Source organism: Seriola dumerili, unplaced genomic scaffold (assembly GCF_002260705.1).
Source record: "Seriola dumerili isolate Sdu_G_001 unplaced genomic scaffold, Sdu_1.0 BDQW01000533.1, whole genome shotgun sequence".
Lineage (NCBI taxonomy): Eukaryota > Metazoa > Chordata > Actinopteri > Carangiformes > Carangidae > Seriola > Seriola dumerili.
In genome coordinates this window covers 1720126-1745563 of record NW_019174788.1, presented here as the reverse complement: position 1 = coordinate 1745563, position 25438 = coordinate 1720126, and the positions used below count along the sequence as shown (strand labels likewise).

The window sequence follows — 25438 nt, the reverse complement described above, 5'->3', positions numbered from 1 at the left end:
TACTCATTACACATAGCAATGGGACCCGTTTGCCTGCTAGTATAAGACGGTTTGGGGGCACATCCACATTCTCCACATTGTGTTGAGCTTCGCACAGCTGTCTCAGCCTCCAGCCCACTTTGGTGAAGGAGATCCCAGACCTTCTAGAAAACATGGACTTCAATGGAACATGGCAGGTTTACGCTCAGGAGAACTACGAGGAGTTCCTCAGGGCAATGGGTGAGAAAAAGACGAGGGCCTGCAAGGCTTGGCATATAAAAGAAAACTACATTTGGTAACTAAAGACAAAGTGGCTATTTTGACTCTGTTAAAACCTCCTTCCCTAACCCTAATATCTTTTGTAACAACAAAGACAACATAGCTTTGCAGCCCAGAGATTGATCAGTCCTTACTTTTAAGTTCCACTGTGAAAGAAGTAACAAAAACAAAAACTGTACTTTTCTCAACAGAACTCCCAGAAGATATCATCAAGCTGGCCAAGGACATCAAGCCAGTTACTGAGATCAAGCAGAGTGGCAGTGACTATGTTGTCACCTCCAAGACCCCTGGAAAGTCTGTGACCAATTCCTTTACCATTGGCAAGGAGGCTGAAATCACCACCATGGACGGCAAGAAGCTCAAGGTTTGTCATTCTAATTTGCCCTTTATTTTGCAAGAAATATAGCTTTTGAAAACTACTTTAATGTAATGTAGTTGATTTAATGTATCAGTCTTTACTATATTTTTTTGTGAAGTATAAATATTTAAAGCAAAACTTATTTTCTGAAAAAGTCTTAATAATGAGCCTGCGAGTGTGCAATGTCACGGAAACTCCACTAATGATAATGTTGCACATGTCAGTGTTTTGTTCTGGTTTCTTTTTTTTTTGGGGGGGGGGGGCTGAACCTGTTTTTGTGGATTCATGATATGTATTGTCTCCTCCTCTGACCACCAGTGCATCGTCAATCTGGAGGGTGGCAAATTGGTCTGCAAGACCGGCAAGTTCTGCCATGTCCAAGAGCTCAAGGGAGGAGAGATGGTTGAGGTGTGTCCTACCAGAATTCCCTCTTTCTTGCACACATCTGAAATCAAAATCAAAATTGACTCGCTGTTTAATGGCTCACCTTTATGTATCATCAGCTTAAATAATGTAATTTATCTCCTGTCCATATATTAAATGTGTTTACTTTTCTCTTATGCCTTTTCAGACATTGACCATGGGCTCAACAACTCTCATCAGGAAAAGCAAAAAGATGTGAACTTGGCAGTGAAGTAACCAATGTCTAATAAAAGTGTTGCTTGATAAGAGTGGTTTGTTTCATCATTCTGTGCAAATGCCCACACATGCCTCTTTTTGCACTGGCCTACCCTGCTCTATGCCTGACATCTACTGTATAAAGATATATGAATTAAACAAAAAGTGAACTAGATCTTTGCAAAGAAGCATTATAGCAAAGGTTTGTTATAGTTTGATGCCAAACTAGGTGTATTGAGACCCCTATTGGTGCTGAGTGAGTGCAGGGTATATAGGCTACAGGTTTCAGAAAGTCTTTAAAAAATCATGCAGTGCCCTGAAATAACAATGATAATGAAGCCTTGGAATGTAGGCTAGTAAAAAGTTTTCAATTTCATTCAGAGGATTCTTGAATATTTTTTCTAGGCTGCTGTAGACACTCACTAGGAAGCTTGTCAACTTGTGATGAACGTAGTGGATTTTACCCAAATTTAAATAAAAAAATAACCATTTTTTAATTGGTTAATCAATTCATAATTTTTGTGTTGCTTATCTGGGTCCAGGCATGGATTGATTATAAAACAATGGGGCCCTAGGCATAGACAAGTAAAAGGTCCCTGCATGTTCTGTATAGAACCACCAGACTCACAAACTTAGTAGTTGTTTTGCATCTATTTGGGGTCATTTTACATCTCTTTGTGGTTGTTATTTGTCTCTTTGTGGTGGTTTTGCATATCTTTGTAGTTATTTTGTGTCTCTTTTGAATAGTTGTGCCTATCTTTGTAGTCTTTTAATTGAGCTTTGACTTAAAAAAAAAGAAGTATTAACAGCTACTTCATACAAAGGCTCTGACCCAGGGGTCAAAGGGCCCCCTGGGCTCCGTCTTCGGTAATTCATATATAGTTCCAGTTACGTGAATTACATTAATACTCAAAAGTTTTGGGATAGTGTGACAAAAGGAAGTACTTGCATGAAATACAAAATAAAGTAGGAGTGGTGACTTGAATAGTAAACTTTCTATCATAGGGGAACATCCAACTAGCCATTGTAATCCGTGTCAAGAAACAGAGACAGGAAAGCATGTAGCCTACTGATTTCATGCAAGGAAGAGGAAAGAAAAGTCAATGGGCTACAAGAGGCGATGATCAGTGGGAACCAGTGTTAGAGATCTGCACGAGTGTGGGGACATGGTTAAAGGGAGAGAATGGATATTCGGGTTTAAAGCCAGAAGGAGGCGGTAATGCAACTTTAAGGATGCCAACAACTCCCAAAGAAGAAGAGTGCCTCCGTAGCAGCGCGTGCGCAGTGTGACGAAAACGCTTCGACCACGTAGCTACTAGCTAGTATTAGCTGCAGCAAAGCATCAGGGTTTGTGAGAAACAGCTGTAATAAACAAATTCACGGCCACCAATTTGTTGAAACGGGCCGTTGAAAATGGCGAGGTACCTGAGGCCTCCTAATACCTCTCTCTTCGTTAGAAACATCGCTGATGAGTCCAGGTATGTATCATTTTTAACCCTGCTAGCGTGTATGTAAGCATGGTCAAGCTAACGGAATGCTAGTTTGTTAGCAAACATATGTGCTACCACCAAAATGGCTAACTAGGAGTGATCCCAAACAAGGAGACAAGAGTGTGTGTATCTATTTTTAACCGAAAATTGTTCCAGATAACTATTACAGCTATCATTAACACATTTCTCTACATACGATGATAATATCTAGCAAACGAGAATTCGAAAGACTGTTGTTGCAGCTTAAGTTTTAGCAAGTTGCTTTATATACAGCGCATAAATCCATGCTCTAGAGTTACTGCAACAATTGCATGATATTTTGTTTGAAGTGAGTTACTTGTATGCAAAGTGAGCTAACTGCCGGCCAGCAAGTCTATTTTTCACCAGTGTCTTTTAATTAACTGGCTAATTGAAAGGTTTCATATGTGAACAACCAACACATTCTTTGTGCACTTCAGCATCTGTTGTTACTTTACTTTAAGTATTGCATAGTTCCCGGTTCACAGCCTAGCCATCAGGTCCCAGCAACTCCTTGGGTATTTTCCAACAATGTCTTGGACCCAATTTATTAATTTCAGACCACAATTTCTTGGGAGTTGATGTTTGAATTTTAACAGCCAGTTAACAGTTCTTTCTTTGAAAATGCTTTAAACTCTTAATCTTTGTCAAAACCGTGTTTACTATTCTTAAAAGGTTATTCTTTAATGGTTTATTTATCCTTTTATATACTTGGACAGTTGGAAATTTAGTGAGCAAATTTACCTGTCACTGCAATTGTCTCTTCAAAAAAATTAGTTATTAACATAGTACTAAAATATAAAGCAAACTTTATGTATGCTAATATCTTTTTAAGAGTGATACATTTTCTGGTTTTACAGTAAGATCCCACAACATACTTTGAAACCCTTTTTTGGATTTAGAATTTAATGTAGAATTGTGACACCACTGGGCTGTTGTTGCCTGGGAACCCATTGAAAACATTTGGTTGCCTTGACAATAGCATGCAGTTTGTGACATAGTGCATTTTGTAATTACAGCTTATCAAAATGAACATGTTGTAGTTGCTCTGATACATAAAACTGAAATTATACAATGCACAGAAGTTCACGCACATCATAAAATAAATAGTCTATCTCTTTCCTCAAGTGGTATCTACCCCTGAATATAGTGAAGATAGTTTGGGATATATGTGCCAGGGTTTTTAGACTCATGCTACTAACTCAAACAATGGATTAGAATACAATTTTGTGCTTGATGCACTCAAAATGTAAAAAACTAAAAAGTTTTGTAAACCATGCTCTGAATAGTTTTAAGTGGAACTGTTTTCTACACAGGAAATACTTCCCAACAATTTATGTACATAATTCCGGTTGCATGAGATAGTTTCACCACTGTGCCAGTTATTTGACATTGACCCCAAAGTGTACCCATGTCCAAAATACTTTAATTGCTAACAGATGAGAGATAGTAGACAGTCCACAAAACACAGCAACCACTGGCACACTTGACAAGTCTTTCTGTTACATCTATGACCTTTTCTTGCTGCCTCTTTTCCAAGACTTTGACTAGAGATGTTACTGTAATAAATGTTGCCTGGTTAACCCTTGACACTTTGTTGTTTCTTTGAATAGATAATGCATGCCATTTCTGGGTTTTATGGCTGCTGTGGATGTGTTAAATTGGATTTCTGGGGTTTTATTTGTACAATTACACCTTTAAATGAGACTTCCCTTTGAAGTGGGAAAGTGATAAGATTTGTGTGCCAATAAGTATTGTCATATGCTGTGCTGGCACCTGTACTTGTGTATACCTTGCACTCTGGGCTCCAGCTAAATTGATATGGTAGCCAGCAGAATAAATGTGCTTGTTTCATGACACTTTAGGCCAGAGGATTTACGACGTGAGTTTGGTCGTTATGGGCCTATTGTAGATGTCTACATTCCACTTGACTTCTATACACGGCGACCAAGAGGATTTGCTTACATTCAATATCCTTTATTCCTTTAATTTTGAAATGGCGTTTTCACTGATGAATCATAAAGTGTCTAAATCTAACTATCTGGCTACAGTGACACCTGACCTGACATTTATTTTTTTTGAGGGGTCACTTTTGTTTCAGAAATGTTTATCCCATTGCATGGGAATGTTTTTATGTAATTTTATTTTTAAGTGTTATTTGTTATCTAGTATACTGTATTCAAATTTAAACCTATTCCTAACCAATATTTCCTCTGTTGTTGCCTTAGAATGGTAAAGATACTGTTCTGGAGACCCCACACCAAAGAAAGTTGAAAGGCGGTTGTAGAGTAGATTCAAGCCAAAGACACCCAGGCGACAAGCAATAGTGGAATTGGGAAAATAAAGAGAGAGCAAAAGCATGAAGATACAAAGAGGAGAAAAGAGAGCACCCAGGCTTCCATTTGTCTACCAAAGGGAGGAAAAGCAAAGTGTTTATTGGGCAAAGACAAGCAGGAAACCTCAAGTTCTTCTGCCAAGACAATAAAGATCAAGCTGAAGGTCAAAGGTCAAGCATGTTAAAGGTAACAAGCCAAACTTTTTGTATCCTACCGAATCTGATCACCATCAATATTTGTCTTGTCTTGACAATCTGAAATCACAAATGGGCCTGTTGATTCAGTTTTATGTTATTGTAATTGCAGTAGGTATCACTGAAGACAATAAATTATGAATTAAAAAATTATGCCAAGAGAATGAATTATTATCATTTTTACTGTTACCTGAAATAACTGATTATTCGTCACACAGATCCAGAAGCTGTGTGTTTTCATTTGGAGCTGTCAACTTGTGTTGCAACCTTTTCTTTGTAATTGTTGTGCATGTGTGAAGCCTTCTGTCCCAGCTATCCAACAAAAAAAAAAAAGAAAAAAAAAAAGACCTTAACAACACAGCATGTTTGAAGATGTTCGGGATGCAGAAGACGCTCTTCACAACCTGGACCGTAAGTGGGTTTGTGGACGTCAGATCGAGATCCAGTTTGCCCAGGGAGACCGCAAGAGTATGAACAATCTGCATTCCTATCTAAGCATAGCTACTTTAATGTTTCATGCAACTTTGTTTTGGAAATACAGTTTATTGATACCTAATGTTTGTATATAAATTTGCCCATCAAGCCCCTAACCAGATGAAGTCCAAGGAGCGTCATTCCCCACGCAGTTTCTCCCGCTATGATGATGATCGGGATAGCCGGCGAAGACGATCTCGGAGCCGCAGCTATGATCGCCGCAGGTCCCGGAGCCCTTCCTATGAACGCCGCCCTCGGAGGTCTGAGAGCCCTAGAGAGTGAGTTGTTGGCAACCTTGCTACATATACAACCTAAGTTTCCTAAATTTTTTATTAGAACCTGTGATTTCTGGTGCTGCAAAGCTGTGCTGTATCAATCACTGTAAATTAGTCTGCTTAAGGATAACTATGTGCTAAAAAGTGTGTAGTAATTAGGGGTATCAAACCTGAATACTTTAACAAAGTACCAGCCAAAATGTGTCCATAGCATCAAGTATCAAGTTGGCATTGAATGCTTGGTCAGATTCTAAGGAAATATCAGATCAAAGAATAAGTGAACAAATCAGATCTAAATATATTTATATTAAGTTCCTTATAAAACAGATGCTTTGAGCACGTGACATATTTTGTTAAAAGTAAAGAAAAAAGGATTAAAGCGCCAGAAGATCTATTTAGTCAGTACTGAAATACTGTGTCGTATTGGCAATGTCATTTAAAAGTTTTAAAGGGTCCCCAAGAAAGGGTAGTGTATTTAAGACTTTTTGACAGACCCACCACAACTTGGACACCTAAACACAAAAAAATCATTTTCATTTAGATGGAACTCTCATTTCATGATTTGTTGGACGCCATAGTCCTTTTTCTGAGTGTTATTTGTCCCACTGTAAGACAGTCTATACAGGTTTCATGTGATGTGAGAAGTTCCTGCTCAATCTTTATTCTGACTATTTAAACCGGGAACTGGTTTAAACCAGTAGTGTCAGTGAATGAGTATGACGCCATACACAGCCTACTTACATGAACCCATTGTTCTCATATCCTGGAAATATTGCTGGCTACACCCTGAAAAACTGGTGTTCTTTTTGTTTCCTGTACAGATCTCGGTCCTACAGTCGACACAGACGTAGCAGAAGCCATGAAAATGACAAGTAGGATCATTTGATATCTTGCAGTTATTAAATAATAAGGATTACTCTCTTATGATTAATAATGTTTTTATCCCACCAGGTACAGAGGTCCTCCCCGTGATCATCACAGAACACACCATGAACCAGGCTCACGAAGCCGCTCCGCATCCCGCTCCCCTTCACCCTCCAGATCCAGGCCCAAAGGTAAAAAGAGCCAGTCCAGGTCCCACAGCCCCACTGAAGATTTCCACCCAACCTCAAGCTCCCAGAAACAGTCAGTGGGACGATCTCCATCCCGCTCCTACTCTAGATCCATGTCTCGGTCACGCTCTCGCTCCAGGTCCTGGGCTGGACGCAAGTCTGGAGGTCACTGACTGCCTGGTCTTCCAAAGCCCTCTATTTATCAGTCTAAGGATGTTTCTGTTCAGCTTTCAACCTATGATAACTAGAGTGTTATGCTCTATATTTTCATTTGTTTATCATCACATTATGGTTGCCAAAGGAAGGAGCAGTAGCAGGAGCGGAGATATTTTTTCAAGCATATTCAGAAAAGCTTTTTGTTCTTAAGTGAGTCATGAAAGCACAGCTGATCCCTGGAAAGTTTTGCCAGGTTGTCTTTTTTGGACTTGTGTAATGTGGGTTTTTGAAGGTGGCGATAATGTTGCGGTTTGGCTTTGCCAATATTTTTTTTACTGAGTTAGCAATATTTAGATTCATACGTTTGTTAATACAATGCCTGTCTCAGTTTGGTATGTTATGTGAACGTGAATAAAAATTTAATTGAACTTCAGGCCAGTATTACCAATATTTGTATTTAAGTGCCCCAACCATACAAGCCTGGTTCCAGGGGCACTGATACAACAGGCAAGCTGTATACTGTAGTAGCAGTTTCTGTAGTTACTATGGCAATGGAAGATGGATGGAATGCAGTCAGTTGTTACCTGATACTTGATCAAATATTTCATGTGACAGTATGTTCAAGGTGAGCTGCACTCGTTTACCATGTACTTCAGTGAGTCAAAGTCAAGTGTTCCTTAGTAGTTATCATTTTAATGGTTTTACTTGGTTTGCTTTATCAATAAAGAAATAAATTCTCTCTATTTTTTTTTTTGAACACCTAACTTGTACAGCGACTAGGATAGTAAGGCCTGAGAGTTCAGATTGCCATAATTGGTTTTGATGGTAATTGAAGGCCTACTCTTGGACTACACACATCATATATTGCACTAAACACAATCAGAAGATACTCAAACACAATCAGAAGATACTCAAACACAGACAAAAGTGGGGGGAGGGGGAAGGGGTTTATTTTTTTTGTCATCAAATTCAGAGAAATTTGCTTTTTTTACAATTCATACCAATCTTTAAAACGGGGCATATTACTTTTCCATTTCTTCGTGACATTGTATCAGGGGGACAAATTCATAGCCAATTCATTACAAGTTTAGTTTACAAATTTAGAATAAGGAGACTCTGCTATGCATGGCTCAATCAGGGCAGGAAAGAAAATCTACATGAACAACCAATAGAAGGTAATACTTAAACAGCATGGGGCCAAATTCAATTGTCAGCTGGCGGAAGAACAGCAGAGAATTGAAAGTGGTTCTGATAAAAACATTTGGTCAATTTGTGGCATTGCCACCTAATGAAAATAATTTTGTCATGGTTTCAACTTAGGCACAAACAGGTCAACTCAAGATTAAAAGCATCAGGCTTACCTACTGAAAGCACATTCAGAACTCAAATGCATACATATGCAAGTCTCCTCAGATCCAATTGATATTTGTTGCAGTCTTAATTTGCACTTAGCATCTTTCACCCTACACTGCATAATACAAAACAATAAAAAACATGTGCAAGATCTCTGGAAAGATAACAGTGCAGGGTACTGACAAATGCTATAGGCAGATTTTTTTAACAAAAATATTCTTCAGTATTGAAGTCAAGACATGTCCTTAGCATGTCTTATACATTCAGTGTTATTACTAAAAATACTTTTGTCAGGCAGGCCTCAAACTTGGTCTGCAAATGTACATATGCTACAAGTACTTTATACATTTCATTATTTACATGGCTCTTGAACTCACTAACAAGCTCATACTTTGTTTTGTCATCTTTAGGATGGCCATATACAGCTCCAATTCTGCAAAGGGAAAGCAAATAGTGCCTCAATAGAGGACTGAATCACAAAAATAGAGAATCCATAGGGAGATAGTCATTTACGCCTCCATTTCAATAGCATCCTGGTCTGTAACTTATGAAAAAAAATTTGATTGCAGTGCAAGAGGGTAAACAAGAGGCAGAGACAAGAGGCCACAGGTGCCTGTTGATTATGGTGTGGTCAAACAGACCTATTTTGTAAACACAAACACCAGCCTCCTGCCTCATGTTGAGTCCCTTGGGCCACTTCACTTCAGAAACCTTCCTCAGCTCTGCCTTACCTTGCTTACAAGTGCTCGCAGCAAACAGGACCATGTCATGTGTCTTAGAAAGTGAAACTCAATTGCCCCACATCTAAGCTTGGCCCTCTTCCGCATGTTCAAGCTGCAGCACTGTCTTTAATAGGCAGAAACTGGGGAGCAATAACAGTGCTGATTGGACAGTTAAAAAGGTAACCCTGGGGACTCTAACCCATTCACCTCTTTGGCTGGCATGGTCAAAGTGGCAATGCCAACCACACATAGAGGATGTCTAAAGTAAGAAAGAAAAAATTACTGCAAAAACATTGCTTTGGTTACACACAGCACTTCATACATGTTTCAACCACAACAAAAAAGGACTTGTACAAAATAATGCTTTGATAGAGTGTTGTGGGCCTTAGACAAGTGCAACTCCTATAGTGCATGTGCGCACAGCGCAATAAAAAAAAGGTACAGGAGTTGACAAGCCAAGACCCGTGTGCCATGGTCTCTTATTACCCTTCAGTTTGAGGTTATACTTTTGACCTGTACTTACTGACTACAGCTTATTATCTACAGTAAGATAGCTTTTTTCCCTGCAGAATTGCAGTTGAATGTCTTTTCTGACCCAAACAAGGAACATAACACATAAGAGTGGTGGGCCCTTTTCATAAAATGCTACAAATGTGAGTTTGCTTTAGCACCTGAAGCTTCAGAAGTGACTCCAAAGGCTGTCATGAAACTTATGTAAATAAAAAGGCTAGTCTGTCCAAACAAATGGACTGTAAAAGTGATGGGAACTTACCTGACCTATACTATAACCCTTGTTTGGAAAAGAAAAACACACTCAATCTGCTTTGACAGCCAACATTAAAAAGAACAAAACAAAAGTACAAAGGATATCCAGTTTGTCATTCATCACAGACTCCATTAAAGGCATCACCGACCAACAAGGCTGCAGGGCTGTAATATTTTGAAATATTGGTTTTAAAAAAGGGTATAAAAATCAGAAGCAACATATCGCTGCAAATGCCTCCTAACCCTTAAGGTAGTCAATCTAAAAAACAGCTAAAAGTATTACAGCACTGCAGTGTTCCTGGTGGGTGGGTGCCTTCAATAGAGTCCCAGTTCGTGCATTGGCTTTTTTTTTTTTTTTTTACTATCAAGTGTGGGTATCCCTCTTAGGCCTGCACTTTGAGGAGGCTCTTGAGCTGGAAGGCCATCATCTCCCTGTTGTCGCAGGAGCCCATTGGGAAGGACACCCAGTGACTGGGGGGTTTGGGCAAAACGCTGGGCGAGGGTGGCTCACTGAACTTAGGCCCTGCGTAGCTCGGACTTCCCTGGGTGGCCAGGAGCGTGTTGAGGTGAGACACTGCACCCTCCCAGTTCTGATCATAGTTGGTGGCAAAACGGACAGAAGCATTCTTCTCTGCAGACGCGGCCTGCCGCGCCTCTGGAGACCTATGGTAGGCTGCGCCTTTGTCACTCCGGCGGTGGCCATGATGGTGAAGGCTCCCTGCCCCTCCTGCAGATGCTGCTGCTCCGTTCTGGTCACGGCTTCTCTGCTTAGCCCGGCCAAGTTGATGGTTCTTCTTGGGCAAAGGGCGCTCAGGGTGGGAAACTGGAATGTTGTACCTCTCTCCACCTCCCATACTGCTTTTGCACTATGTGTCACCTACACGATGGGAAAATATCATTACTTAATATATTTAATTGAATAATCTTGGAACATATTGCGATCCACACATTAAAATGACATGCTATTTATCGGCACGACTGCTAATGCCTAATCCGTCAGCACGCACAGTTCCACCACCTCAATGAAAACAAGTACAGACTACGTGCAGAAACACCAGACAGGCCTGCGTCTCCCCTCCCCCACACACAGCCCGGAGCAAAACAACCCCCGCTCACCTCTTTGTTGTCAGAAAGTTGATGAAGCAGAGATCTCTCTTCAATCTTTCACCTCCAATCGGGCCCCAGGTCCTCGAAGTAGTTTTCTGTCTACTTCTCGCTGCACGTTTGTGTCCAGCAAGGTCTGAGGTTTTCATGTGCCAATGAGCGTTGTTTTCTCGTGGAGCCGAGCTGAACATCAATTCACCTCGGCGCACGATGCTCCAAGAAGCCTTAGACCTTTTGGGGTGGAAATTTTAATTAGAAATACAAAGTAGACATCACAAATCCGTGTTCAAATGTTCTTTGTCGCTGTTCTTTGTTCGCTGTCGATGAACAGCGCACTCAGAAACGTATTTCTGGGTGCGTCATTACGTGCTGTACAGCAAAAGACACCAATAAACGACAAAACGCCCGCTAATCATCTCTTCATGGAAATAATATCAGCGTATAGAAAACTGTTGGCATTAAAACAAAATGTTGCATAAGCAAACTGTGACGTTATCGCACTTGTACTTGTGCGCGTCAGACTAGGCTTAACTGCAGTCTCTTTGTCCTACCAAATGGCTTAGCCAATATATTAAGCATATAAACTACGTTGATATTAGCAATCTCGATCCAAGTGACCATTGGTTACTGCTACTGGTTCAATAAATAACGCGTACACAATTTGGGTCACAATACTTTGGCACGAAACCAAAACAAAGGAACAGTGGGCTCAATATGGCGACGAGGCATAAAACTGCTTCACTTACCGACTTCTTCAGGCTCGGTTGTTGAAGCCTTTCGTCAAAAGAAAAATATGTAAATAGCCTCTGAAATCTCACGGCGGACTATGTAGGAAGTACAGCAAGCTATATTTCTTACAAATCCGTCACCCTCGAGTATTATGTGGTGGTAAAAGTGGCCGTAAACAGACGCCACTTCTCTCTCCCGACTCCGTCTGATTTGCAACAAAATGGAATCTACAGCAGAGATATGTAGCTCGTTCTTGCCCAGATCTGACCAATCGCACATCGAGTACAAACTGAACGACCAATCAGCAAAGAGACAGACAGACGCAGTCACGCCTGTTGCCAGACTGGTGACGTCAATCGCCAACCCACCTCTCCTGTCCTTTGTTGGGGTATGTGGTGAGAAATTAAAAGAAAACAACCGCTTTCAATCAGTAAAACTCCACAATTTTCAAACTACATTACATGGGAAGTAACTCTAATGTTATATACAACATCGTATGAAGGTTTAGGGTAACAATAGGGATAGTTTGGTGTTATGTAATGTCAATTGCTTGTTCAAATAACTTGGTAAACACGTCCATAATTTTGATGTATTGAAGTACTTAATACTTTTTCTGAAAGAAGAAAACAGGTTCGTCGAGGCATCCTTCCTATTTCCGTGAACTAAACCTGTTTTGCTGGGTTGAAACCACAGTCTATGGTTGAAACAGCTGCAACAGGCTGTGATGATAACAGATCGTCTGTAGCTGCCCATCCCCCCACCTCTTCTGTCTTGATAAAAACAAAACCTTGACCATTTTACTGAAACCGGTCATTTAGACCCAGTGATTGAGAGGAACTACCTACTTTTACTACTTAGGCTAATTAACAATTTTGAGCTGCTAATTTTGTGTTTTAGGCTACTTGAGTATTTCAATGTTATGCTAATTTATTCCTCTACTCCACTATATTTCAAGGGACAATTTTAGTCCACATTTATTTTCAACTATTTTTCAGATTAATGTAATAAGATTTTACATTAAAGAACAATATCATAAGCTCATATAATACAGTGTTTTCCAAAACTAATTACCAGAAAAACAAATGTCCATTTGTGGCATATTGTCACACATGCCTGTGAGTTGGTAGCAGATCCTCTGAGTGACTGATCTTCTAAACTTCTCAGATGGTTTCATTTAAATAACAGGAATCATTCAAAATTTCACAATAAGAGAGAAGAGGAGATTAGAAAGAGGCAAATGGTGGAACTTTTTCTTCTTTTCTACCCCATTAATGATCTTATGTTCTCTCAGATTCATCTTGTAAACCCAGATTGGGAACCACTTTACTAGACTATAATAAATGAATTTAAAGTAGATACTTTGATATAAGTATTTTACTGTTCAGACATCTGTACTTTTACTTAAAATTTTGAATGCAGGGACTTTAATTGTAAATGAGTATTTTAAACTGTGGTACTGGTACTTTTACTTAAGTAAAGGATCTATGTACTTTTTCCACTGCTGTTTAACCCTTATGTCAATTTCTAACCAGTGGAAGAATGGTGAAATTAAAATGGGAAAGGTAGTTTTTTTCCTAACATTAGATCAGTTTTCAAATAGTGATATGCAGGTTATTTGATGAATAAGATGATGTTATTATATCCTCTGTAACATACAGTAATTCAGTGTGATACAAAGGCCCAATTCAGAGTAAATGAGTAGGCTACCACATAGATGTCGTAGATCTGTAGCAACATGTGGGCAAGTCACTGAGGGTAATTGAGTGTGAACCTTCCTCCCTACAATGTTTTGTTGAATTAACCTAGTGTCACACACACCACACATGGTTTACAGTGGACTCCAGTATTCTTGAGAGCAGATGTGTATGGCGTTACTAAAAAGAAAAGAATGAACAATAGCTGGTAATGTTAAAAAATAATTATTTAGATGCATGACATGCATCTCCACTTAATTTAAAAGTTAAGGAAACATTTTGAGCCATTTCAAATAACTGAACTCTGGAATTATGTGTTAAGTGGCTGAATCTGGTTTTAAACAGTTTAACTTTAACTTATAATTTGGCCTTTGTGACATTTGACCTGAATTATTGTGTTACACTGGGGTACTTCACTTATTTCTTTAAATTTCAGTTTTCTACTTTCTTACAGCAGCAACTTAATTTTATGTTTGAAAATGCTGTTCTTACTTTCCTCTTAGCCTTTTAAAGACATTACCAGTGGCTTTTGTACTGTAACGTCTTCCAGCAGGTTTTATGGGAGCCTGCTAGTCCAATTCTGAAGAATACAAAACAACTACTGTGACTGATTAACACAAAACAAAGTCCACGGACCACGGTCAATGTTACCTTCCCTACCCTGTATGAAGTCTGGATTTTAAAAGAGTTGCACAACACAGTGTGTCAGCCGGTGCTCACAGCTAAAGGCCATGGAAGGACACTCCCCAAAGCAAAGCAACATGTGAAGGGGGTTGTGCCCATAAAGAGTCAGCTATGTATGGAAAGTAGGTCACTGAGAGGCTTCTGTAGGTCGTACAGAACGTAGGAGATTTACAACTTTCCATATTTGACCGGTTGCAAAAGCTTAGAGTGTAAACAATTCATAGACATAAGGAATGTATCGTAGCATCGTGGAAAGTTTAATATAAATTCTTTAAAAGGAAAAGCTGTACAAACGTTGCCAGTTTCATTCACAATGGCATAGATAATTGATAGCCTCTCTTGGACCCTCTTTCTCTGTCTTATTGGCCATTTGCAGTAGATATTGGGTGTAAAAAGTCAAAAGGAAATGATGAACATCGCATGAATTTGAATAGCCTGAAATGTTTTGCAAAACACACCCACAACGTGAAGTTGGTAAGAACGGAAGTAGAAATGGTTTCACACCACTCAGCAATAAGCTGGGCCAATATCAAAGACAGTTTACACTTACAGCAAACACAGTCAAAGGAAATCTTTTCTTTATTGCCAGTTTTTTTAAATTCATTTTTTCCCATTTGGTTTGGTGGCCCATTTTCTCAAAAACAGACAGTGGACTGAATACACTCATGCAAGGAACATACTCCATGATTACATAGCTGTATACAATCTAGTCTAAAAACCACACAAGATGTCCCCAAATCTCTGTTTTTAAAACATTAAACCTTCAACTGGCAGACTGGCAACACAAATACAGACCCAATGCCACTACCTACCACTTATACCCCATGGCTGCATAAGAAAGAATGAATAAATGAACAATTAAAAAAGCAGTCTCAGTACTTCAGTTTCACCTACCTACAACAAGGACAAGCAGCTGGAGAATCAACCTTTTTACTGGCCGACAGCACAATGATAAAGTTCTTGAATCACTCACTCAACATTTTGAATTTGAGGTGCTGAGATGTCTGGCCTTCTAACTGTCTTCTAGCTGTCTTTCTAACACAAAATGCCCTTAACACATTTTGAAATTCCCAAACAACACGCTTGATGTGTTTTCAACTTCTCTTTAATGGAAGACAGTAAGAGGCTTTGAGAAAACTTGACCGGGTTGTTGTTCCTTACATCAGTACAAGCAGAGCCTTGACTACCATTGAGGACACTGAGTTCAAGTCTTTGACAGTTTTAGCACTTTCTTCTTCACTATTGTATTGTAGACACTATATTTTTGACTAGGTGAAAAATGCCATGCAAAAGCATTCAGTCCTTTATTTGAAGTAAAAAGAAGCGAGCAATTTATATTATGGGTCTGAAATTTCCCAAGGCATTCTTTGGAAAGAACAGTGTAATCTGATCTTAATTACAGGGTAAATAAGCAATGCTCTGAGTCAATTCAGTTAGAGTTGTCTTTACGAACAGATGCTTACTTTTGTTTGTGTCCTTAAAATAACTGCTCTGTTTAATTTAAATCAAGTAGAAAACAAAAATGATCAAATAACTCAATCATTAAAATAAAACCAAAAGTATTTGGGACTTGGATTCATGACATCAGAATTTTACAAAATCCTACAGCTCTGAGTACAAGTACATGTCAAGACAAGTCCTTAATACCCTTTAAAATGTAGTTGATAAATGCTGAGTACAAAAACAAAAGATCAGGTCTTGTACTTTACTGTTTACTAGGCTACTTGAATATTGCCAATGGAAAATGGAAAAGGAAAAAGAAATAAAAGCTTTTATTATTGTAAATTATTTAAATGGAAAGTTTGTGCAGCTTTCTATTCGATCGCTTCTTTATATTTTCATGTTTTGATTTACCTTACTAAATTTCTTACACTTTTCTTTCACTGTTACATTATTTATTATTCTAAATAGTACAGTAAAGTACATAACTGAGCATTATTAAACCATTTAGCAATAAGTAATTTGATCAGTGTTTTTCAGTGATCTGATACTGCTCTCTGAAGGTCTGGCGATCTGGAAATGAGGAGAGGAAATCTGATTAATGGATTCCGCCTGAATCAATCTGAAACAGCAACAGCAAAGTGAGCTCTCATGTTTGTGTCCAGGGTGATTTCTAAAAAGGGATTGTGTAACAGGATGATGCAATCCAGCTGATAATTGAACATTTCAGGCTTTATTCTGTCCTGTTGTGCTGCACCTGGCCAGACAGTGACTGAGAAGAAATCTTATTGAAGCTGTGCTGTCTGCTCCTAATCACATTTCCTGTCTTCTGGTTTGCTGGATCTGTCAGGTCAGAGGAGAAGACATGGCCAGTGCACCAGATATCACTGACTTATTTCAGGACCAGCTATTTTCTGTTTTTGCATTTCAAATCAATAATTTACTTGAATAATGTCTAAACATAACCACGTCACAAAACATCTCTTTCTGACCTATTTTCTTGTCATGTCATTTGAAATATTTGTTAGTCCCTGTTACTGTGTTATTCAGCAACTGCTCTTTAATTGAGAGGCTAAAATAGTTTGCTAATTTATCTCAGAATGCCTCAGGTATGTGATTTTTGTGGCCTGATTAAATTGTTATTGAAGTATTAATGTATTTTACTTTTTACCAGAGGGACATAAGCTAAATTAATCGTCCTTAATTGTGGAGCAGACTGCTCAGCAAGTTTGAATTTGCATCTATGAAGAATAATAAAGATTCAAATACTGGATGACCTTTTAGTTCAGCACCATCATTATGATGTACCCTGTCTGGTTAATGAGGCTTCACTTCTTTTGTCCAATTGTTCAGTGTTGCTTAGCATTGCCCCCTATTGTACTATAAGCAGTATTACGCTTATCCACTGAAACTGTAGCATTAGTGAATGTTTGTCAGTAATAATGACTAGTGCAAAATATAAAAGAAAAACATAAAAATCCTTGTGAACTTGCAATTAAGGCTGGTTTATAGACCACAGTGCTTACTTAGATTTAATATATAAACATGTTTGACTTTTTCAAATTCAAAATATCTCATTGAACATTTGAAATGAATGAGCATGTGTTGGTAAAACACAGATATAGCTTTCAGGACAGACATGAGGGTAGAAAATTATGACAGTGAAAGCATCAAATGGCACTGTCTCATTATTGCAAAACAAGTATATTAATTGTCTTTGCTAATGCACACACATACAATCTTTAAACTAATGAAGCAGACATGATTAAAACCCCCTTTTTATTATCCTCCCAGTCATTCCATGTAGAGAAGGCGGGCAATTAAGGTATACTTGCAATCCCTCAAGCAGTGTGATTTAAAAATAGCATAAACCTTATCATCCTACAAGGAAAGGGTGTGTATGTGCATGCGTATGTGTGATGGTAGATCTTGTCTGTAAGATGAAGATGGAAGATGGTGGAAAGTAATTAGCAAAAGAGGTGGAAGGAAAAACTGTTGCTCCAATGGCAAGACTTCTTTAGCTACGTTGAGTTGGAAAATATATATATATGTATATATAATAAGGTTATGAATTTGAACATGAGAGTTCAAGTCTGACAAGATTATCTAAACTCAAGGTTCAGCTTTGGAGTAATGAAGTCATAGTCAAGCTATAGTTTTTCAAAACTCATTGTAGGCTATGATGTGTTTTTCCACCTTTTTTATCGACATGTTTTTCACACCTAGGATCCAACACTCTAGTACCATTTCTAAGTGCTCTTCTCTCCAGAGTCCATGACCCTGACTGCTTGAAGGACACAACACTCAGAAGTTTGTGATCACTACATTTGGTCTCTGTTTCTCTACGGAAACGTTTGATTTGACAAATCCACTTCAGTCTGGATTTGTGATGGATAGTTGAATATAATTGAACAGATCAAGAAAAAGTGGACTTCACAGCTATCATTTTACCCTGTTTCATCACAGACTCCAGCTGTAGTCATAATACTTCAAAAGAACATAATTTGGTGTCTTCCATCTCTCTCTCTCTGTCTCTCTCTCTTCTCTCCGTTGTCTCCCCCTCCCTCTACATCAGCCCCCCCCCCCCCCCCCGTCACCACACAGCCACCCTCCATATCTTCTCTTCTCTCTGACACTCTTTGTCACAAGTAGAGGTTGTGCAGTCATGCTGTGGTTGTACTACCGCTTAAAGACAGGAAATCAGCACTATTAAACCAGAAATCCACAGACAAAACAGATTATAAGGTAAGTGTTTAAAAGTTTTTTTTAATTAAAGGTTTGAAATTTGAACTGGTGTTGGATGTCTCTTTGCAAATTCGTTTTAGATATGCCTTTGGAAGTTTTAAGGAAATGCCCTCTTATTCTTGAGCAACTTCACTTATTCAGTAGGTGTGCAACAAATGTGCTACTTTTGACTAAGTGGATCTTTGTCTGTTGCTACAACAAAACCAGAGATTTCATCATAAGTGATTTCATTACTTAGGCCACAATGACTTTTGATATTTTGAAACAAAGTGGCATGGTGCAACAGCGACACAAGGGGTTATTGCTACAACATATTTCAGGGTGCATGTCGCCAGTGATGTGACTGAAATGGATTGTCCGTATGTTTTCATTACTATAAATGAAGTTTTCTGTATGCACTGCTGCTGCTGCTTTCTGCTGCTGCTGATTTCTATAAGGATGCCTGGTTCTTAAGAGTCAAAACAGAACACTTTGTCAATCCACAAGGGAGAAAAGAAAAACGCCTGAGGTGGTGTAATATCCCCAGTGCATGCACCTTCCATAGTGGAATTGAGAAATATTGTCCCTCAGGTCAATAAGAGGCTTTTTGGAAAGTAATTTACTTCAACCACTTCTGCCCATACATATTTTATATGCTTTCACAAGGCAATGATATATTTGTGATGAAAAATATGGTCACTGGAAACAGAATAAAGGGGAAAAGGGCACAGTGACCTGATTGGGTGAAAACGTTCCCTTTAGTCCACCTCCGAGGATAGTTATATACTACATCATACAGTATAAGCTGACTACTTTCCTTGATCAATTTTGATGTATTTTTATGTGTTCCCTGAACTTCTCTGAGAACCTTTCCTTCAAGAGTTTTGTGATTTGCATGTATTTTATATGTTGTTGCATCATGTAAAGAAAAGAAGAAAAAAAATCCTCATGTTTAAGCCGCTCTGTGCAAACAGATATAGGTGGCCTCTCCAGTTTATTGCAGCATTATTTACTTTAATCAAATCCTCTGACAACAGCTTCCCACACTGAGTTTAATCTATTAATTGCATACAGGTGGTGCACTCTAAGGCGGATTGTTCAACTCAGTGGTGACCTTCACCCACCGATTAACTGTCCAGTTAAAATACAATCCCATCTAAGTCCAAAAGGGGGCAGTCTTCATCCTATCAAATATTTAAACCAAAGGACTGAGCTCTGTAGGTATAGTGCAATGCATTTACAGTAAAATCCCAGGTCCCATCATGATGTAACTGGTTGTATTATTTTTTTTCTCTAATATACATAAGGAAAGAGATGAAGAACTTTGGATTTTTAAACAAAATGGATCTTGGTCCTTGAGGAGAGTGTCATGGTTTGCCAGGCATTTTTCAACTATCTTCCCAATATAATCATCAGCTGATACTATAATGATCTTTGTCTGTTTGCCTTGACCTCTAAATGACTTTCTGTCTTGACTCACAAATGTTAATGTTCCTTTTAAGCACCAAGTTCAATATTGACAAAGAGAAAAAAGTAATCACATTTTCTACTTAACCACATCATCCACATTTTTTTGTCAACAGGAAGTTTCCCATCTTTTTCCACTTGATGTAAAAACCTCAAGAAGGTGAAGGTTTGTTATCAGTCATATAATGACATTTGAAAGTAACGTTCTAAGAAATTATTTTATTCATAGCAGTTAAGGTAATAATGGAAAATTTGGAAAAAATACAATTTTACTTTTGAATTTTTTGTTAATGTTTCTTTGTAGAAACCCTGATGAATTCTTTCATTAGCTTTATTTCAGATGCATTCATTATTGTTATAATAATTTTCAAGAACAACAGATTTAAATGATGATTTACTTTACTTCCTAATCACTATATAGCATTAGCCCAGAGGTAATACTTGAGATGGAGGAATGGGAGGTTTCTGCTTCTTTAGAACCCACAGAAGCCAAAGGGAACAGTTCATCACCAATAGGTATGCTGCCATCGGTAAATTCATTACCATGTTTCTTCAGAATATATATATGTATTTTTTTAATCAATTGCAATAAACATTGCAGTTGTAGTTTCAGTTCACTTGTCTACTAAGATTTCTCATAACATACATTTGTGTTTTTCCTCAAAGTTGACAGGTCTTGTGAGAATCTGGAATGCTACATGGTCCTGATTGAAGCAGAGAAGACAGCCATTGGCTCCATCTGTTTCCTGGCAGGTCCTTTCACACTGCTTGAAAATGCTCTTGTGCTGGGTTTGATCGCTGCCACAGCGTCTCTACGGCAGCGGCCCTCATATCTGTTCATTGGCAGCCTTGCTCTGGCTGATGTCTTTGCCAGCTGCTTCTTCACCACCAGTTTCTTGGACTTCCACCTCTTCCGTCGCAGCGATGGCCCCACGGCCTACCTTTTCAAATTAGGTGGTGTCACCATGGCATTCACTAGTTCAGTGGGAAGCTTACTACTGACTGCCCTGGACCGCTACCTTTGCATCTACCAGGCCTCCAGCTACAAGGTGCTGCTGACCCGCCGGCGAGCTCTGCTCAGCCTTCTGATTCTCTGGAGCACCACCATCTTCATCTCCTTCTTGCCTCTAATGGGCTGGAGGTGTCACACAGACCTTACTCCACCCTGCTCACGTCTGTTTCCCTACATCAACCAGGGTTATCTGGCCTGCTGGACCAGCTTCATCCTGGTGCTTCTGGCTCTTATTTTGGGAGCTTACGCTCTCATCCTGTGGAAGGCCCACCGTCATGAATCCTCCATGACAAGCCTCCAGGGAGCAGCAGGGACAGGCCATGCCCGAATGAGGATGGATATCCGGCTGGCTCGTACCTTTGGCCTGATCCTGCTCATACTGGTGGGCTGCTGGCTTCCTGCGCTTTCTTTCATGTTAGCTGATGTCTCTGTGATCCTGACCCACACCCAACAGAGGGCCTTCGCCTTTTGCAGCACCCTCTGCCTGCTTAACTCTGCAGTCAATCCACTGCTGTATGCCCTGCGCTGCAGAGAGCTCAGAGTTGCTCTGCTGCAGTTCCTACAAAGGCTGTGTGTGATTGGGAGGTGTAAAATGTCTTCAGAGGACTTAAGCCCAGAACCACCATCCACAGAGGACAACAACTTCACTGGCATCTCTGAGGAGGAGATGCCCAGAACCAGAACCACTCGTCTCCACTCAATCTCAGAAAAGGTCAGCAATCAGCAGCTAAATGTCAGAAAATGAAGGATGTGGAGAGTTGAAATGAAGAAGTAGCTATACAGATGGAAAAATGTCTAGGAAATGTTAATGGCAGTGTGATCGTGGTGAAGATGTTGATTAAAATCAAGTTACTGGAGATTAAGAATCAAATCTACAATACCCAATAGTAGGATTCATTGTCATCAAAATATTAGAGCTGGCATAACTTGACTTTTTAAACAAGACTATTGTGGTAAAAACTGAATCACAGTCCTGAATATTTTTAGTATAAGTGATCGGAAACATTCTATGAAATGTGGGAATTGTGGGACATTTTGTGTTTTACATGCAATTACAACTGTAAAACAGTGTATGTAAGGAGAAAACATTAACCCCAAGTATTAGTTTGTCATCATTACACATTACTTTAATCATAACAATTACAGCATTGGAAATTAGTTAGATTATGTGAACTTTTATCTAATCAATTAGTATGATTAACATGGTGTGATTTCAGTATATAATTATCTATTTGCAAGTAGGACACAAGGAATTTTGTTATGTGTTTTCTGATGATAACTAGGTCTGGAAGGAAGATTAACTAGTAATATAATTCTGTGGAAATACACCGTTATGCATTTGTTTAGGTCAAGCAAAAGATTTACTCTATATTGGGCTTTTTTAAGTGAGCTGATGAAATGTGGCCATCTAACCCCTAGCTTTTGACACTCTGCCTCCCATGTCATTGCTTTAAAGCTCTCACTCCTATAATATTGTGTCCTGTGAACTGAACTGCTGACTTAACTTTTGAGTCCACAACTAGTTGTTCGTATGCTTGCTTATGTTTGAGTGTTCGTCACTGATGTGCAGGAACAGAGGACGCTGTGGGTTGCCTATCCTATCTGCACATGAATGCCAGGACTCCACAAAAGCCCCATGCATGGGAGGATTTCACACAATGTTCACCACATGAATCCAAGCAGTGTGCTGAGGTAAATGAGGCACATGCCAGGAAGAGAAAACGAGCACAGACACTAGAACACTCTTTGCAACAGAGACAACTGGCAGCTGCAGTAAAGCACACACTGACTTAAACTCACAGCTGCACATAGGGTTACAAAAATAGAGAATCACATAGGTCTTGTAACGCTTACTGATTGTAGGTCAGTGGATAGTATTCAGAACACCTTTAAACCACTGTATCAACTGATTAAGAATAATACTTGACCATATCCTGTTTTGTCTCTTTATGTATTCATATTCAAGCAAATTCCATTAGTTTTACCCATCTGGTGTGTGCAATGAAGTGTATCTGTCTCTGTACCAATCGCGTGAGTAGATCTTTGCTCCCAGAGGTTACATGTTGGATACTGGGAATTTGTGATGCCAGAATTTGGCAAAAAAAAAAAAAAGAGCAGGAAGATATACTGTTTGTCAAAAGTTTTGGAGCACCTCATAATTCAGTGTCTCTGAAAATAAAGCATGGAACCAATGAATAATTGATTTTTCAATGACCTTTCAGTTTTTGGTGACCTAAACTTTTTTTTATTTTATTTTTTTTAACCTCAGGCAGTTTACTGCTTACTTTTTGTATTTCAATAAAAATCTGAAAATTGGGGTGTTTGGGGCAAGAGACTGGAGATGAGGAACAGGAGTACAGTTGCATTTTCATACACACTGTGCTCAAAATACAACATAAAGGATGATCATACCAGTTTACCAGTAGAAGTTTTACCCATGTAGAGGTTATAATGTTCAGATTCTGTAGAAACTATAGACAGATGTGATAAGATGTGTTACACTAAGAGGTGGAGAGTTTGTGTTTGTAATATGTAGCCTAATATTTATTGCATTCTAAAAATTGTTGCAATTGTCCTTGAATTTGTTTATGTCTTATAAATATGTCAATGTCTTAATTTTGGAAATGACTGTTATCAATTATCCAACCATTAATTATTTATATAATTTATGGTAGACTAAATAGTAGTTCATATTTCCCCTCCTTTTGTAATCACCCCCCCCCCCAGAAAATAAATGAATAAACAAATGAATTAATAAATAAATGAATAAACTCTACAAAGAAACATCTGATCAGTGAAAATCTTCATAGATTTCTATCATTTTTACAAGGAGATGTTAAAATGCAACTTATCTAATTGATAATTGTAAAATACTTCCCAGTAGTATTTCCTTTCAGTAATTCCTTTCCATGGGTAATTTGATAATTAATTGATTTGCTATCTTGCCCCCAGTTGGCCATTTGCCCAGCTAGCACGGCTTTATGACCAACTCCCACTTAAGAGTCATTAGTTAGACAGCCGTATGTCCTCACGAATTTACCGGGAACACGCCTCCAAGTCTGTGAGTCTGGGGGTGAACTGGGCCCTGTTCTCCTGCTGCTCTTCAGCCCAGCAGTCACATGACCCCACTTCCAACAGTATGCATTATTATTTAAGTAAGAATAATCATTTAAAAAAAAAGCCCAAAGTAACAGATTAAGTAACCTTAATCAAATTAATAAATTGATGAATAGCTACATACATTTATCATAAGACCCTATAATAATTCCAGTGTTCAATGGAAATTTATTCCCAATCAGTTGTGGGCTAGCCGAAAAAACCTATAACAGTTATGAATAATGTTCATTATTTAGACAGTTTGTTTATTTATTTAGCTTTGCTCTCGTTCAACATTTGGGCTACTTTGAAGAAGAGCTATCACTGTTTCCAGCTCTGGACTTCCTTGTTCAATTTTCATTGTTCAAGCAGAGACAGTAGAGAAACTCTGTTTAGAGGACCTTTGGTACAAGTTGGATAATTGAACAAACTGACATTTTGGTGCGCTGAATTTAATTGCACGCCTTCATTAAATGGGGCAATAACACACGCAAATGGTTAACAGCGTTTAGGCAGTATTGGCTAATGAAGAACGAGCTCACAAACGTCAACATATTTTTGCACTAAGCACAAGACAATGAAATTAGGCAATACCCCCTAAACTGGCATTTTTCATTATATAACATGAGCAACTGCAGAAGAATTATACTTGATGCACGGATAGGGAACGCAGTTACTCAAATGCCACAGTTAAAAAACAATACAACATATAACACGCGATTTCTGCAGTCTGAAAAGATGCAGAGCGCAGCTGCACCTTACTGTGCTTACCCCTTTTACAATGCATTTCGAAACAATTGCACAAAAACAAACTTAGGCTACAGTATACTGTACCATTTCACACCTACACTGATGTGGTTTTCTGATCATACATTTTTATATCTGTTCAATAAATCATTTTTAAACATTTAACTATTTCAAACTTACCAAGTGTGCTACATGTTTTCAGCTAGCTAATATCCATCAATAATGTATCCACAAACCTTGTGTTTGGTTTTCAAGGGTCAAAAATCGACAAAAATAGAACATGGGGATGTTTGTTGTTGACAGACATTAAATAAATAATAAAATCTTTTTCTTAAGGAGATTAAAGTCTAACATCACTGGAGGTCACTTGTAATCTACCTGAGTTACCTGACCACCACCACCAGACGTCTCGTGAACCTTCAATTTGAGTTCAACGGAAAGCGAGCAACAACAATAGGGTTGGGCAGTAAGAAAATACGGCGTAAAAATGGCAGAGGAGATCGTAAAAGCACAACTGATTCTAGTATTTATTACGTATTCAGTGAAAGAAAAGTAATAGTCGATAACAACTGTAATTCAAATAATTGGACATCAAAATAATATGTTTTAAATATTTAAAACCCCCCTCTTTCTTCTAATGGTAGGCTCTGCCATTGTGACGTTTTAAAAATT

At 38.7% G+C, this 25438-nt stretch overlaps 4 protein-coding genes across 5 annotated transcripts; 3 read left to right on the top strand and 1 right to left on the bottom strand.

Moving 5' to 3' along the window:
* Nucleotides 1-14: 14 nt before the first annotated feature.
* LOC111235784 (fatty acid-binding protein 10-A, liver basic-like) lies at nucleotides 15-1287 on the top strand. Its single transcript, XM_022764333.1, has 4 exons — nucleotides 15-219; nucleotides 450-622; nucleotides 935-1024; nucleotides 1188-1287. Exons 1-4 carry the CDS (start codon nucleotides 153-155, stop codon nucleotides 1236-1238), a joined length of 381 nt encoding a protein of 126 aa, XP_022620054.1. The 5' UTR covers nucleotides 15-152; the 3' UTR covers nucleotides 1239-1287.
* A 1251-nt stretch (nucleotides 1288-2538) lies between these two features.
* Nucleotides 2539-7968, top strand: LOC111235715 (serine/arginine-rich splicing factor 10-like). The gene is made up of 6 exons (XM_022764227.1): nucleotides 2539-2712; nucleotides 4608-4712; nucleotides 5637-5740; nucleotides 5856-6024; nucleotides 6843-6893; nucleotides 6973-7968. The coding sequence occupies exons 1-6, from the start codon at nucleotides 2648-2650 to the stop codon at nucleotides 7244-7246; spliced, it is 768 nt and encodes a 255-aa protein (XP_022619948.1). The 5' UTR covers nucleotides 2539-2647; the 3' UTR covers nucleotides 7247-7968.
* Nucleotides 7969-8157: 189 nt separating this feature from the next.
* Nucleotides 8158-12104, bottom strand: pnrc2 (proline rich nuclear receptor coactivator 2). The gene is made up of 3 exons (XM_022764228.1): nucleotides 11920-12104; nucleotides 11186-11404; nucleotides 8158-10946 (listed from the first exon to the last, which is right to left on the bottom strand). The coding sequence occupies exon 3, from the start codon at nucleotides 10921-10923 to the stop codon at nucleotides 10453-10455; it is 471 nt and encodes a 156-aa protein (XP_022619949.1). The 5' UTR covers nucleotides 10924-10946; nucleotides 11186-11404; nucleotides 11920-12104; the 3' UTR covers nucleotides 8158-10452.
* Nucleotides 12105-18381: 6277 nt separating this feature from the next.
* LOC111235750 (cannabinoid receptor 2-like) lies at nucleotides 18382-23035 on the top strand. 2 transcript variants are annotated; one of them, XM_022764275.1, is made up of 4 exons: nucleotides 18382-18465; nucleotides 20028-20077; nucleotides 20333-20427; nucleotides 20578-23035. In XM_022764275.1, the coding sequence occupies exons 3-4, from the start codon at nucleotides 20358-20360 to the stop codon at nucleotides 21666-21668; spliced, it is 1161 nt and encodes a 386-aa protein (XP_022619996.1). In that variant the 5' UTR covers nucleotides 18382-18465; nucleotides 20028-20077; nucleotides 20333-20357; the 3' UTR covers nucleotides 21669-23035. The 2 variants fall into 2 exon arrangements, with proteins under 2 accessions (XP_022619996.1, XP_022619998.1); XM_022764277.1 differs by having other exon boundaries at nucleotides 18388-18465; nucleotides 20028-20071.
* Nucleotides 23036-25438: the final 2403 nt, after the last annotated feature.